This window comes from Ranitomeya imitator, chromosome 6 (assembly GCF_032444005.1).
Source record: "Ranitomeya imitator isolate aRanImi1 chromosome 6, aRanImi1.pri, whole genome shotgun sequence".
NCBI classification, from domain to species: domain Eukaryota; kingdom Metazoa; phylum Chordata; class Amphibia; order Anura; family Dendrobatidae; genus Ranitomeya; species Ranitomeya imitator.
Window position 1 is genome coordinate 529,406,023 of NC_091287.1, and position 16,772 is coordinate 529,422,794.

The window sequence follows — 16,772 nt, forward strand, 5'->3', positions numbered from 1 at the left end:
CACTACACCGAGTGCCCGCAAGTACCCGGGGGGTGGCCCCGCCCACTGCTGCCGGTGGAGTTGTCACAGCCACTAACGCCGAGGAAATAAACCTCGGAGATCCGAAACATGTACATAGTTAACTGTTTCCTGATGTTGCTGCTGCTTTAAACCCGACCAGGGTTAACTCTTAGGGATCCCTTTGTTTACCTGGTATCCCTATTGTTTTCCATTCCTTTTTCTACTTTTGTACAAGTTCATCATTGTTTAAAGACTGCCGGATCATGGACGGTGAATGATTCAGAACTGTTTTGTATATAGTTTGCACCTTCTTAAAGGTGCTCCCTACTGGTTTTACAAGCGAGAGAAGACTTTGCGAAGATGATGCTTCCAGACATGACGCAGAAGGTCTTGCTTTCGGTGGACTGGCAGACAGAGAGAGAATCTGCACTAGAGACTTGGGTCCCTCTTAAAGGGAATGTTTTGATGATTACTTTGATAAAGGTTGGAACGTTAATAATGTTGAAGAATTTAGATAGTTTAATAATGTTAATAAAGATTGAGGACAGGAAAGCTTGAAGTGAACCCGTAGGGGTTAGAGAGAGAGTCCTCCTGAGAGATGTCTGACGTCTCAGCCACAATGTGGCGCAATGACATCACCTAATCGCGCTGGCTGTGCCGGGCAGTGGAGCTGCTGAGTCGCACTGCAGAGACCAGAGCTGTGGGGGAACAGATAGAGGTGAGTATTGTATTTATTTATTTTTTTACATGAGTGTGCATGTGGTGTCAATAATGCTGGAGAACTATGGGGTGTACAATATACTGTATGGGATGAAAACAAGACCACCAAGGGCCAAAAAGACTGATTCCCATGTGGACGTCTTAAAAGATACACCTCACGGACACTCCCAATAAATACTAACAATAATACCAAAAAATAGGAGTATAACGCCCAATACAATAGAAAAAGTAAATTTTATTAGTTACAAATAAATGAAACAGACTAGGATCAGGTAGCCTTCACTACCTGATCCTAGTCTGTTTAATTTATTTGTAACTAATAAAATTTACTTTTTCTATTGTATTGGGCGTTATACTCCTATTTTTTGGTATTATTGTTAATATACTGTATGGGGTTGCATTATACTACTGTATATGGGGTTGCATTAAACTATATGGGGATGCATTATAGTATATTGGTGCTGCATTATACTATATGGGCGCTGCATTATACTATATGGGGCTGCATTTTACGATATGGGGCTGCATTATACTATTTGGGGACTGCATTATACTCTATGGGGCTGCATTATACTGTATGGGGCTGCACTGTACTCTATGAGGCTGCATTATATTCTGTTGAGCTGCAGAATATAGGGACTGCATTATACTATACAGGGGGTGAATTATACTTTGTGGGACTGCATGACACTATATGGAGCTGCATTATACTATATGGGGACTGCATTATACTTTACAGGGTCTGAATTATTCTATATGGGGCTGCATTACACTACATGGGAGCTGCATTATACTGTACAGGGGCTGAACTATACTATATTGGCTGCATTATACTATATGGGGCTGCATTTTGCTTTATTGGACTACGTTATACTATATTGGGGCTGCATTATACAATATGGGGGGCTACATTATACTATATGGAGCTGCATCATATTATATTGGGGCTGTATTATACTATATTGGGGCTGCATTATAATATGAGGCTGCATCATACCATATGGGTGCTGCATTATACCACATGGGGGGCTGCAATATACTATATAAGGGCTGCATTATATTTTATTAAGTACTATGTGGGCTGCATTATACTGTATGGAGGACTATGGGGAGTGCATTATACTATGTAGAGGACTATGGCGAGTGCATTATACCATATGGAGGACTATCGGGTGTATTATACAGTATGGAAGACTATGGGGAGTGCATTATACTATATAGGGGACTATGGGGATGCATTATACCATATGGAGGACTAGGGGAGTGTTTTATACTATATGGACAACTATGTGTTAAGGCTGGCGGAACCAAATATATACAGGACAGACCAAAAGTTTGGACACACCTTCTCATTTAAAGATTTTTCTGTATTTTCATGACTATGAAAATTGTACATTCACACTGAAGGCATCAAAACTATGAATTAACACATGTGGAATTATATATTTAACAAAAAAGTGTGAAACAACTGAAAATATGTCTTATATTCTAGGTTCTTCAAAGTAGCCACCTTTTGCTTCGATGACTGCTTTGCACACTCTTGGCATTCTCTTGATGAGCTTCAAAAGGTAGTCACTGGAAATGGTCTTCCAACAATCTTGAAAGAGTTCCCAGAGATGCTTAGCACTTGTTGGCCCTTTTGCCTTCACTCTGCGGTCCAGCTCCCCCCAAACATCTCGACTGGGTTCAGGTCTGGTGACTGTGGAGGCCAGGTCATCTGGCGTAGCACCCCATCACTCTCCTTCTTGGTCAAATAGCCCTTACATAGCCTGGAGGTGTGTTTGAGGTCATTGTCCTGTTGAAAAATAAATGATGGTCCAACTAAACGCAAACCGGATGGAATAGCATGCCGCTGCAAGATGCTGTGGTAGCCATGCTGGTTCAGTATGCCTTCAATTTTGAATAAATCCCCAACAGTGTCACCAGCAAAGCACCCTCACACCATCACACCTCCTCCTCCATGAGTCACGGTGGGAACCAGGCATGTAGAGTCCATCCGTTCACCTTTTCTGTGTTGCACAAAGACACGGTGGTTGGAATCAAAGATCTCAAATTTGGACTTATCAGACCAAATCACAGATTTCCACTGGTCTAATGTCCATTCCTTGTGTTCTTTAGCCCAAACAAGTCTCTTCTGTTTTTTCCCTGTCCTTAGCAGTGGTTTCCTAGCAGCTATTTTACCATGAAGGCCTGCTGCACAAAGCCTCCTCTTAACAGTTGTTGCAGAGATGTGTCTGCTGCTAGAACTCTGTGTGGCATTGACCTGGTCTCTAATCTGAGCTGCTGCTAACCTGCGATTTCTGAGGCTGGTGACTCAGATAAACTTATCCTCAGAAGCAGAAGTGACTCTTGGTCTTCCTTTCCTGGGGCGGTCCTCATGTGAGCCAGTTTCTTTGTAGCGCTTGATGGTTTTTGCAACTGCACTTGGGGACACTTTCAAAGTTTTCTCAATTTTTCAGACTGACTGACATTCATTTCTTAAAGTAATGATGGCCACTCGTTTTTCTTTACTTAGCTGCTTTTTTCTTGCCATAATACACATTCTAACAGTCTATTCAGTAGGACTATCAGCTGTGTATCCACCAGACTTCTGCACAACACAACTGATGGTCCCAACCTCATTTATAAGGCAAGAAATCCCACTTATTAAACCTGACAGGGCACACCTGTGAAGTGAAAACCATTTCCGGTGACTACCTCTTGAAGCTCATCAAGAGAATGCCAAGAGTGTGCAAAGCAGTCATCAAAGCAAAAGGTGGCTACTTTGAGGAACCTAGAATATAAGACATAATTTCAGTTGTTTCACACTTTTTTGTTAAATATATAATTCCACATGTGTTAATTCATAGTTTTGATGCCTTCAGTGTGAATTTACAATTTCCATAGTCATGAAAATACAGAAAAAATCTTTAAATGAGAAGGTGCGTCCAAACTTTTGGTCTGTACTGTATATGCTATCAAAGGTGCGTTCGCAGCCCGGGGTCCACCGTGCAGGAGAGGAACCTGCTGCTAGCAATTGACGGCACTATATGGCGGTATAAGCGAACTCTGTTACTTCACAGAGTCACCTAGATAGTAAAACGCTGTGCCCTGTTAACCTCCCAGAGGATCACAGCTACCAAACAGAGCAGAAAGCAATTAGTGGTCATGCAGTCAGCTTAGCACACAAATAACTCCCTTCCGGTGGAGCCGGAATTCTAGTGGCTATATGCCTACCCTGAATTCAAACACACAAAACTCCTCACCGCAGGTGCCGGTATTCTAGGGGCTAATTTCAACTGAACCTGACCACAAGCAGATATGACCACCAAATAGCAAAGCTCATAGCATAAGCTGACACTAGCGCATGGCCGTGCGGCCATGCAAACCTTTTATAGCTGCAGCAGACAAGGACCTTCCTAGAGGACCAATGGGAGTTGCTACAGGACCTGAGCGTGTGACCCCCGACCTCCAATGAGAAGTCTTTCTTTGGGCATGCTTGGAAGGGGAAAAGCAGGACTTAGTCCCAGAGGCGTCTGCTTGCCGCTGACCAGTATTGGCTACAATAGCTGAGCCTGGAAGAGCAGCAGCAACCAAGCGCAGAGTATCTGCCTGAGCCAGACGCTGGGACCGACGTCTCCACTGCGGCTGGAGAAGAATGGGAGACCGCAGCCGAGGAGGTTTGAGATTCCCCCTGCGCAGCGGTGGGAACTTGACACCTAACACTATGGGTGCATTATACTGTATGGAGGACTATGGAGGTGATTGGATTGTTTATGCTGAAACAAAGCTCATTTTTTCAGCAGCTGCTGATAACATGATACTATATGGGGACGAATTGATCTAATAGTGATCATTATGTGCCCATCATTCTTCCTCAGCTGGTTTAAAGCAGTGTCAGTGTTGAACGACTTCAATATTGTCGATCACGCTTTAATGGCCTGAACTCAGCGCATGTAAATACAACCAAAATGTTTCTGTGTGATGTGCAATAAGCTAGGAATTGGATGCCTACTTTAAACTTTTGCCCAGGGCCCCATTTTGTTTAAAACAGGCCCTGCTGCTACTAAGTAGATGGAGTGGTGTAACTTTCGAAGATAGTGTAATGCTCACAAGGGTTTGCATTCCAAGACCACCAACCTAATATTGATGATTTATCCTAAGAATAGACCATCAACATTCTAGATTCAGAAAACCCTTTTAAGAATGTAAATTATTGTGACGTGTTCTTTATCTTTCTTTGTGCTCCATAGATCATTCCACAGACTCTTTCACCAACCTGGAACCAGATGCTTCTGTTCAACAACATAGGATTGCATGGAGAGATAAAAGACATTGCAGACGACCCGCCGAATATCGTCATAGAACTGTATGATGAAGACGCTTTGGTGAGGAAAGATGCTCTGTTAGACTCTAAAAATACATGGGGAATCTTACTGCTCTGATTACTGAAAGGATGGGTCAAATCCTATGTAGCATGCCCTTGTTGTCACTTTTTTAATTTCATTATTAATCAGCTTTGCTAAGTTATGAATCTTTGTAAAATTGTAAAATCTTTGTAAAGTTGTAAAATCTTTGTAAAACACTCCATTAATTTATTTAGCTTTTTCACCCAAACTGCTTCCTGTAAGGGTTGTTTCAGATGCCTAGTTTAGTAGCAGCTTTGATCTGCTGCTCTAGCAGGAATCTGCACTCAAACAATATTTGCAAACACTCTCCTTGCCTAAGAATTGGGGAAGTGAGTAAAGGAGCTCCCAGAGGGAAAAATGTTGATAAAAAATGTTTAATTACGGATTTTTGCTAGGGCAGCAGGTCAAAGCAGCTACTAAAAGTACATGAACTAGGAAGCTGAAACAGCAGAGTAAAAAAGATTACTCTGTAAGCTGAACCAATTTTTCAAGTATGTTTGCACAGTTAACTGTCTGTGGACATTATAGAAATCAGGTCCTAATGTTGCGTATACATGTGTATATATATATATATATATATATATATAAAATTTTACATTCATACATTAATGCTTTTTTGGCTGCTATATATTATTTTTACTATAGATCCATGTAAATGTCTGTGTTTTTGTCACCCTATAGGGCAAACCTGAATATATCGGGTCTACAGTGGCCACTCCAACAGTCATACTCGCCGATCATACTTACAGCCCTACTAAACTGGCCTACTACCCCCTGTTTTGTGGGCACCTCTCTGGAGGAGATCTTCTGGCTGCATTCGAATTATTTCAGGTGAGTACAATTATTTTCGGTGTGGTCTCTCTTTCTAAAGTCCCCTTTGTACACTTGTGGATCAATCTGTAAAGGGCAAACCAAACAAATGAAATGGGAACATTTGCCGGAATCAAATGATGTTAATGAACCGTCAATCTGCTGGGAGCTGTCACAGGAAGTGGGCAGCATGACCGGATTTCAACTGCATATAATCTAGGATCAAAGTGCCATCAGCAATCTGCTGCACTATTCATCGGTGCCGTCTGAGGAGACGTGGTTGCCTCATTACATCATGATTAGTGATGGGCGGACCCATGGATATTGTTTGGGATATGAATGAGGCCCTGAATATCCGTCGTTTCCCACACTGTCATCTGTATGACAGGGCGGTAAACACTGGCTCTGATCGGTGGTAACCTTTCACATCACCGCCGGTCAGAGTACTGCGGTTCACATGCTGTCACACAGATGATAGCGTGTGAGCCAGCACCTGTGACCGGTGGTGAAAAGGTTACCGCCGGTCACAGCCGTTGGCTAATGAGAGTACTACTCTCATCAGCCTATGCCTGTTCTCGCTGATAGCAGCGAGAGCAGGCGAAGCTGATGAGAGTATTCACCAACCGATGCCTGTCCAGAGTAATAAATATATCAGTGAGATAGTGCAGTGCTTGTGTAGCTTACTGTACATGTATTTAATTGAATGAATAAATAAATAAATTGAAAAAAAAAATGGCTGTCAGCGGAGAGTATCCTGGATGCAGTGCTGAGCGGTTGCATCATTCTACCATTCAGCAATGCAACTAGATGTAGCAGAGTTGGAGCACGTTGGGGGACATATCGATTATCAGCAGGTAGGTGAGGAATACTGTGATTTATTATTTTTATATTAATAAATTGGTAAAAGAGGGTTGGAGTGTGTTTGCTTAAATTAAAATACTTTTTTTCTGTGTGTTTATTACAATTAAAGGACTTTTTCAATGTGTCTATATCTTTATTACTTTTGATTACAGGTTTAGTCATGGGAATGTCTTATAAATGCCTCTCCATTACTAACCCGTGGGCTTGATGTTAGCTGACATAAAACAGCTGACATCAACCCCAAAACTATTACCTCATTTGCACTGCACCAGGGCAAGTGAGAAGAGCCAGGGTGAAATGGATGCGCCTTTTCTGGCGCGGCTGCGGGCTGCTATTTTTAGACTGGAGAGGGCCCATATCCATGGCCCCTTCCCAATCTGAGAATACCAGCCCCCAGCAAAAAAAATTGGGAACGCCACACCGTTTATTAAAATTATTTATTTTGCCTGTGCTGGTTATTAAGAACAAAAGAGACCTCATGTTTTTTTGTTTGATTTTTTACATATTGTTCTGGCCAATCACAGCTATGCCACTGCTTGACATGGCTGTGATTGAGCCGGAAGTGCCTTTCAACAAGCTTTGTTCGGGTTGCCAAGCCCAAATAGTAGTACGGACTTCAGGGAGAAGTCCGTGTTCGGGATCCGAGCACGGACACTTTACCGTTAGGGTTTGCTCATCTCTAGTCATGACACAAAACAAAAAGCAAAAAATCTGGGGGATCATAATGTGAGTATTCCATTATTAGGGGCACTTTTTTTTCCTGGGTGCATAAAAAGAACAGTATGAGGCTAGTGATATGGCTTAGCTGTCAAAAATATTGCTGTGTCATGATGCACTGTCTCTCATTCTTTTCCTTCAGAATTGGGAGGTATACTAGGGCTGAGGGGTCTGTGGAGCTGGGAAGCTTAATGGATTATTCCCCCAAAAAAGTTATCTCCTATCAGGATTGACCACTGGGACCCCCAGGAATCCCAAGATCAGTGCTTAGAAACCCTTAAATTGGGATACTGCAGCTCCATTTGGAATGATACAGAAGTGCACATGAGCGGCCTCTAACCCATTCATTGTCTATGAGATTGCAGAGTATAGCGCTCCGCTTTTTGCAGCAAGTTATCCCCTATCCAACGGGTAAGGATATAAGTGTGCTGAACCATCTGATCAGCCTCACTAGGAACCTTTACAGCTACCAAGAAGCAGCAGTCCAAACGGAACACGGCGGTACGGCATGGTTCAAAGTAGAGAGAGGCGTCAGACAAGGCTGCATGCTGTCACCATTTTTTAAGCTATTTTCAGGAAAGGCTGGACTTTCCAGAAAAGGAGAAGGAATCAAAGTTGCTAGATATATCATCAACAATCTTAAATACGCAGACGATACAATAATGATAGCAATAAGCACAGATGGATTGAAGGACTTATTACCGAGTGTCAAGATGGAAAGCTTGATCATGGGGCAGCTACTTAATACAATGAAGACAAAGAAATCAACTACTGACAGGTATGAAGAAGGACACATTTGATATAGAAGGCGATGAAGTGGAAGTTCAAGATGCGGCGACGACACCGGAAATCAATAGAATAGCTATGAACAAATCTACAATGAAGTCACTGGACAAGGTCTTCAAATCAAGGAAGATTTCAGTGGCAATGAAGACACAGCTCGTACAGTCTGGTCTTTTCTGTGTTAACATACAGAGGCAAAATCTGGACATTAATGAAACAAGTTAGAAGAAGAATTGACGCCTTTGAAATGTGGTGGAGAAGGATGTTGTCAATACCATGGATGGCAAGATGAACAAACAAATCAATCTTGGAACAAATCAAGCCAGACATGTCACTCGAAGCAAGGATCACAAAGCTATAACTTGCCTACTTTGGATACATCATATGAACAGAGCAATCACTGGAGAAGGACATCATGGTCAGTAGAATAGAAAGAACAAGGCGAAGAGGAAGACCAGCAACCTGATGGCTTGAGATAACAATGGAAAAGACCCTGGTTTTCGCCACTGATACTTCAAGTCGCCATGGCTCTAGATTGAGTCGAAGACCGATAAATAAATAGCTACTGTCACCATAATGTGGAGACATGGGGGTCGGCGGGCGTCCCTCCGAACATCTGCTCTCCCTTTAACGTGGGCATAATGCTATTCAGACAACACAGGGTGAGGGTAAACAGTGTGGTAATAGTTTATTGAACCACAAAATAGGTGGATAACACATAGTCCAGTCCCACCAAAATATCCCAAGATGGTGTGCATTAGAGTCTCACCCTTCCTCTGACTTGCCAGGATAATGGCAACCATTACTTCAGAGCTCCCAGGTTGACTACCCCACCTATGGCACATACACTGAGAGGAGGTAACAACAAGCTTAGGAAGTTGACAGTCCATTGAAGTCATAAATCCATTCCGTTCTACTTCCCAAGGCCGAGTTGGTGGGGTTGGACATAGTGGCGTCTGAAACCTGCTGTGTATGCCTCATCAATGGTCTGTCTGTATGCTTCCCTGGTTGTGGAGTCCTGGACGGTGTGTAAGAACACTAGTCCCCTGCAGCTTCCCTGGTTTCACCAGGCTGAGTAGTATCCCACTGCTGTCACCATAATGTGGAGACACAGGGAGTCGGAGGGCGCCCAGGTCCGCTAGCCGAAACCGCATGGACCAGTAATCGTTCCACTGAAGCCCGCTCTCCCTTTAATGTGGGCATAACACTACTCAGACAACACAGGGTGAGGGTAAAACGGTGTGGCAAAGGCTATATTGTACCACAAAACAGGCAGATAACATGTCGCACAGTCATAGCAAAATACCCCAAGATGATGCACATTACAGAGTCTCAACCTTCCGCTGACTCGACTGGATATTGCAGTTGTTTCCTCAGAACTTCCAGGGTCGACTACCCCACCTGTGGCACACACAGAGAGGAAGTAACAACAAGAGTGGGAAGATGACAGTCCATTCAGATACAAGGGCCAGTTGACCTGAGTGTCACAACCTGGCTTTATCTTCCAGGCTCAATTACCCCATCTGTGGCACGTACAGAGAGAGGAGATAACGACAAGTGTAGGAAGGTGACAGTCCATTGAGGTACAAGGTCAGTTGACCCGAGGGTCACAACATGGCTTCTCCAAACAGCTCCATGGAGCCAGGCAACCAGTGCGTCCCAATCCTGGCTTTCTCCAAACGTATCGGTGGATTCACAATGCAAAAAGGGTTATAGATATTATTTACAGTACACAAATTTATGATGCAGACTGGTACAGAGGGGAGAGGACTTTGTCCTAGCGGACTTACATTCTACGGGATGTTATATCAAATATCAGCTTACAAGTCAATATTACAGGCTTACGCAAGCAAAAGTCTGTTTTCTTGATCAGCCAGAAAGAAAGGCTTAAATTCAAAAGTCAAAATATAGATAACAACCTATTCTTTCTGGCTTGCTAAAAATGGTTGTCTGGTTAATTAAGATAAAATGCTGTGTCTCCACAGTAGGGAGTGACTTTGCTTTTTAGGGTATGAGCCTTTCAGTTGATGATGCTTACTGGTGCATAGAAATGAGAGAACTGAAAACCCTCTTACCTTAAAGGGGTTTGTAAGATTTTGCAATGATGGCCTATCCATAGCAGTGGGGGAGCCAGTAGACCTCCATCAATTTAGCAGTAAGAAGGGCTTGCAGTTGGAAGGACCTTCATGGCACAACAGACAGAAGTGACCATGCTGCTCCGTTTGTTATTGTGGTTCTGTGTCATTCACTTGAATGGGCCAAGCTCAATTACGAGGCACAGCCACACATGTATAGTTAATCGCTGTGTCAGGTATTGTAGTGTGGTGTCAAAAGTGCTATGTTGAATGTGACTGCCTCTCCTATGTATGATATGGTTGCAAGCCTTAAAGGAATTGTCCAGGATTAGAAGTATATAGCTAATTTCTTTCACAAACAGTGCCACAGATATCCACACGTTGTGTCTGGTATTGCAGCTCAGTACCATTCACTTCAATCGATCCCAGTTGCAATCCCTGATATGATCGGTGGACATGTGTGGTGCTGTTTTGGAAGAAAGCGGACATCTTTTCTCCTGCTGTACTCCCTCTGTTTTCTTGGTTTATTAAATGACCTCTACTTAACTCTTCAGATTCCCGAGTCTGGTGTCCAGAGTCTACCACCCATTGATGCCCCAGATCCCAGCCAGATCTACTGTGTCCCAGCAGCTATCCGTCCTGTTCTGAGTAAATACAAAGTAGAGGTAAGGAATCCAGAGCGATGGTGGGAGATGTAGTATTAATAATTCACCAAGATGGATACATATACAGGTTTATGTTATTGTCAATACCTCGGTGATCTGATGAATAGATGGAGCTGACAGTATTCTCATATGAACCAATGGATGTGCTTACCAAGGGATCGGACGTTACAAATCGTGTAACTGGAGCTGAGGTTCTTACTAACATACAGCATATTATGCCTATAGGTCAGAGCAGAGATGAAACGTGATCGGTCACAGCAGCGGTGAAACGTGATCGGTCACAGCAGCGGTAAAATGGGATTGTGTTTTCTATTCTTCAGGTCCAATGCACAGTAAAAGGCACTGGCTCTTAAAAGAACATTCCAATCAGAACTGATTCAATGTGTTATGTCTATTATGGGGTCTGCGGAGGTGGAGCACGGCAAAGGGATTTTCCATTGGGTGTTCTTTGAACCCCCTTAGACCATGCATGAGACATAACACCCAATCCATGCATTGAAAAAGTCAGGAAACCCCATGGTTTTGTATGGCCAACCTTTCTGTGTATGAGGGCCTTCAGTCATTCAATCAAGTTTACATTTTTCATGGACATGTTCAGACCATGTTTTTCACAAGATAGAACATCTATACATTATAGTCTATGGGGCTTTTGTCGGTGTTTAGTTGCAGACTAAATGTCCCCAAAAAATGAAAAAAATTAAGATGTCCGTTGTTGACCCTCGTCACGGATAAAAAAGACCCATTCAATTCAATGAATTCATAAAAAAACGGACAGCAGATGCCATTCAACTGCTTTACATTTTTTGCCTAATAGGTAAGAGAAGCTTGGAAAAAAATGTTTGCATAGGAGAAAATCAGATGGCACAGAGATGGTAAAAACGGACACATGGAGCAAAAATGTATGAAATTTGGATTAGGCACACTGATGGAAATGGGTTTTTCTCCTACGCCTCATTGGAGGACACAGGACCATGGGTGTTATGCTGCTGCCACTAGGAGGCCACTAGGAGGACACTAAGTAATACAGAAAGAATAGCTCCTCCCCTGCAGTATACACCCTCCTGCTGGCTCCAAGTGAACCAGTTCTTAATTAGTGTCTGTAGGAGGCACTTGGGTCGTTTTTATTTTTATTCTATTTTTCCCTTAACGGAGCGAATGGGGGCGACGGATCCTTTCTAGGTTCCGATCTCCCCCGAACCATCAACAGGCAAGAACGCGGAGCGTCCCTCCCCGTACCCTTTCCTGCACTGTTGGATGCCAGCCCTGAGTTCACCTTACGGGCGACGGTTCCTTCGCATTCCGATCTCCCCCCTCTATAGCAGGCGACGACATGGAGTAGCCCTCCATTTACCATGATGTTTATGGCGCCCGTGCAGCCCCCCATTGCATCACCACTGTTATAGCGGATGATGGAAGGCGGCAGACGCTCTCCACCCCCTCCCTGACTATGGCGACGGTGGATTGAGCACCGGCCCACCGCATCTACCGTGAGTACACCTACGGGGCCGAGGCGCTGGGGGGTCCTGGTCCCTGGGATAAGGGAGGTCCGCATACACCTTAAAGCCCGGGTGTGGGTCATGTCAGTCCACACAAATAGCGGCCGCGGCACTGCAGGCCGCAACCGCAAGCTTAAAATTTAGCCCCGGGCTTTTCTCTCGTCCAGACCGGAACGTTGGCTCCGCCCACCGGCGGTTACCGCCACCCACTCTCTCTGGCGCATTCTATTCCTGATCTCGGCGGCCATCTTTGGACACCCACAGGGCTGATGCTGCAGTGCTGCTCCAGCGTTTTCAATCACAGCTTCAGGGAATTATGATTTCTGTGGACACATTGCGGACCTCCCCGGGGACTCAAGACACAGGACCTGGGTAAGCTGCAGAAACATAGCTTAACCCTTCCCCTGCTAGTAAGTGCTCTCCTCGAGGCTACACTATGTCTCAATCAAAGCCTAACAAAAAGTCTGGGAAAACCCACACTGTGTTTTTTGCTGCTTGAACAGCTTGTAAGGTATCTTTTCCCCGGGGTCACAATACTGCGTTATGGTCAGCTTGTGAACCGGTGACTGCTCAGGAACCACCTGTTACTGATACCGAACCCAGTGAGCCTAGTCCCCCTGAGTGGACTACCTCCCTTACCCGGTATATGGCATCCCAGGCCAAAGCGTTAGACTCGTTCCGAGACCCTTCCTCTAACCAGGGCGCTTTTACGGATAATGCTTCCGATGATCAGAACTCCTTGTACACTAGGGGTCGTACCTTACCAAGGAGCTCTCGCTCTTCCAGGAAAAGGACTCATGCCTTGTCCCCAGTCCATCATCAGGAATCGGGTTCTGAGAGTTCCATTTCTCGCTCCCCTCCCTTGGGGCTAGCAGAGAACCTGGCTCAGAGGACGATTCAGACACGTCCCTAGATCAGGAATTTCAACACGATCAGGAGACTCTCGACTCTCTCATTAAGTCAGTAAACAAGGCCATGAAGGTAGATGAGGAATATTTATCTAAAACGGATCATGCTGTGTCCTTTAAGAGGACCAAGCGGGCTCACAGAGTGTTTGCCAATCATCCCAAATTTAAGGAAATCGTTGAATCTCATAGGATCCGTCCAGATAAATGTTTCACAGGCCAAAAGCCCATGGAGTCAAAATATCCCTTTGCTCCTGATCTAAGAAAAGATTGGTCACAGTCTCCTCTGGTAAATCCTCCAGTATCGCGCCTGGCTACTAAATCTATTTTATCCTCTTCAGAGGGCGCTTCAATTAAAGACCCCACCGATCGTCAGATCGACAATATGGCTCGTTCAGCTTTTGAAGCCTCAGCAGCCGCACTCTTTCCATCTTTTGCCGCTACATGGGTGGCTAAGGCTATGACCCATTGGGCTGAGGTCTTGTCTTCAGCTGTTCTGGATACCAAAATCCCCCCCCCCCCCACCCCGAGGTAACAGACCTTGCTACTCAGATAGCCAGAGCTGGGGATTTTCTAGTGACAGCATCTCTGGATGTCGCTGACTACGCTTCTCAAGCAGCAGCAAACGCCATCACCGTTCGGAGGTCCTTATGGCTCAGGGACTGGCGTGCGGATTCTGCTTCCAAAAAGTCATTCACTTCCTTACCATATCAGAGCGGTCGCCTTTTTGGCCAAAAACTCGATCAATTAATTTCCGACGACCGGCTCTCGGTCGTTCACGACGAATGGGTCCGCAACCTAGTGTCCTCAGGATACAAGATAGAATTCTTCTCTCTTCTACCAAATCGTTTTTTCCTGTCTTCTCCTCCCAGGGCAAAGGCATCAGAGTTTTTTCAAGCCATAAGCTCTCTGAAAGAAGACGGGGTTATTATCCCGGTCCCTCAAAGCGAAAGGTTTCAAGGTTTTTATTCAAATCTGTTCATTGTTCCAAAGAAGGATGGTACAGTACGACCCATACTGGACCTAAAACTGCTGAACAAGTTCGTCAGGGTATGACAGTTCCAAATGGAATCGCTTCGTTCTGTCATCGCCTCCATGGAAAAAGGCGAGTTCCTGGCGTCTATAGACATCCAGGACGCGTACCTCCACATTCCAATTTTCCATTCTCACCAGAGGTTCCTTCGCTTCGCAGTTCAGGAACAAAACTTCCAATTCGTTGCTTTGCCTTTCGGCCTCGCCACCGCTCCCAGGGTATTTACCAAGGTCATGGTGGCCACCGTGGCCATCCTTCACACCTGAAAGGCCCCTCTTTCCACGCCTGCAAGGAGGCCGTGAACATCACAATAGATTCTCTTTCTTGCCTGGGTTGGAAGATAAACTTCAAAAAATCTTCCCCAGTACCGGCTCAGCGAATTTCCTTTCTAGGAATGATACTGAACTCGTCCCAGGGGTTGGTGCTTCTTCCTCTGGAAAAGATCTCAGCCTTACAGCGGGAGGCTCAGAAGCTCTCTCAACCTCGCACTCACTCTCTGCGCTTCAGTATGAGAGTCCTCGGCAGGATGGTAGCAGCGTTGGAGGCGGTTCCATTTGCCCAATTACACCTCCGTCCCTTACAGCATGCCCTCCTGGCTGTTTGGGACAGGAACCCGCTCTCCCTCGACCGTCGGTTCTTCCTTTCAGTCAGACAGTCTCTCAGGTGGTGGACATTGAAGTCCTCCCTGAATCAAGGGAAGTCTTTTCTTCCAGTACATTGGCTAGTTGTGACAACAGATGCCAGTCTTCTAGGCTGGGGAGCGGTGTTCTTACATCACACTGCTCAGGGCCGCTGGTCACTTCAGGAATCACGCCCTCCGATCAACATCTTAGAAATTCGGGCAATCAGGTTAGCTCTTCTCCAATTTCATCCCTTCCTGGCGGGTCGTCCCATGAGGATTCAGTCTGACAATTCCACTGCAGTGGCATACATCAACCGACAAGGGGGAACCCGCAGTATGTCAGCCATGAACGAGGTAGGCTACATTCTCTGTTGGGCCGAGGAAAACCGCTCAATGATTTCTGCGGTTCAGATCCTGGGAGTGGACAATTGGGAGGCAGATTTCCTCAGTCGTCAAGGACTCGACTCCAGGGAGTGGTCTCTCCATCCGGAGATCTTCCACCAGGTCTGCTGTCATTGGGGAACTCTGGACATGGATCTGATGGCCTCACGGCTAAATTCCAAGGTTCCTGACTTCATAGCTCGGTCCCACGATCCAGCAGCTATCGGGGTAGATGCACTTGTACTCCCATGGCATCATTTTCGGCTTCCGTACATATTTCCCCCGCTCCCCTTACTGCCGAGAGTCATCAAGAAGATCAGAGCGGAGGGAGTACCGGTTGTCATGATCCAGTTCTGAGATTATGCTCAGCTCTCTTGTCTCTGGACTGGTCATGTGGGAGTTAATCCTCTCTGCCTCACCCTGGAGCTGGCTGAACTATTTAAGTCCTCTGCAGCCATTCGGCCAGTGTCAGCTATAGTTCATGCTGCACGGTTTGAGCTCCTGACCTGATCCCTGTTATTGTGTTCCTGTTTGCCTCTGACTGCCTACACCCGTTTATGACTTGTTCTGACCTCTGGCCTGTACCCCGACTTCGTCTCCGTCTCACGTTTTGGTTACCACGGTCCTGGTAGGTTCTGACGTCTTGGTTGTCCCCGACGATTCTCTTTCTCTCTTCGAATTTTTACAAACGGGTTTGGACTTAGATCTCGCCCTTAGTTCTCTCAAGGGGCAGATTTCAGCCCGGCCCGTTCTGTTCCAACGCAGGACTGCCAACAGATTACAAGTGAAGACGTTCTCCCATAGGGTGCCGTTGGAACCATGGGACCTTAATCTGGTCCTCGGAGTCTTGCAAGAAGCTCCTTTCGAACCTCTACAGAAGGTTTCCCTGTCCTTTCTTTCATGGAAGGTTGCCTTCCTGGTTGCAGTCACGTCCATTAGATGAGTCTCAGAGCTGGCAGCTTCGTCTTGTCAAGTTCCGTTCCTGAATTTTCATCAGGATAAGGTGGTTTTGAGAACATCTCCATGCTTTTTGCCAAAAGTTGTCTCATCCTTTCATCTCAATCAGGAGATTGTCTTACCGTCTCTCTGTCCGGCACCAGTACATCGCATCGAGAAGGCCCTCCACACACTTCATTTAGTGAGAGCTCTCAAGAGATAAGTCTCACGGACGGTGTCCTTCCGCAGGTCGGATGCCCTGTTTGTGCTTCGGAAAGGCCAAGGAAGGGGTTTCCCGCTTCCAAGGTGACAATAGCCAAATGGATTCGTTCAGCTATTCAGGAGTCCTACCGAGTCAGAGGTCATCCGGTCCCAGCAGG

At 45.4% G+C, this 16,772-nt stretch overlaps 1 protein-coding gene across 3 annotated transcripts in view; it reads left to right on the forward strand.

Moving 5' to 3' along the window:
• The window catches only part of FER1L6 (fer-1 like family member 6), a 231,815-nt gene that overhangs the window by 136,002 nt on the left and 79,041 nt on the right, over positions 1-16,772 (forward strand). For all 3 annotated transcript variants that reach the window (XM_069731864.1, XM_069731865.1, XM_069731866.1), the window contains exons 21-23: positions 4,953-5,087; positions 5,790-5,939; positions 10,909-11,019. In XM_069731864.1, the coding sequence (XP_069587965.1) occupies positions 4,953-5,087; positions 5,790-5,939; positions 10,909-11,019 (396 nt within the window). The remainder of the gene's footprint in view (positions 1-4,952; positions 5,088-5,789; positions 5,940-10,908; positions 11,020-16,772) is intronic.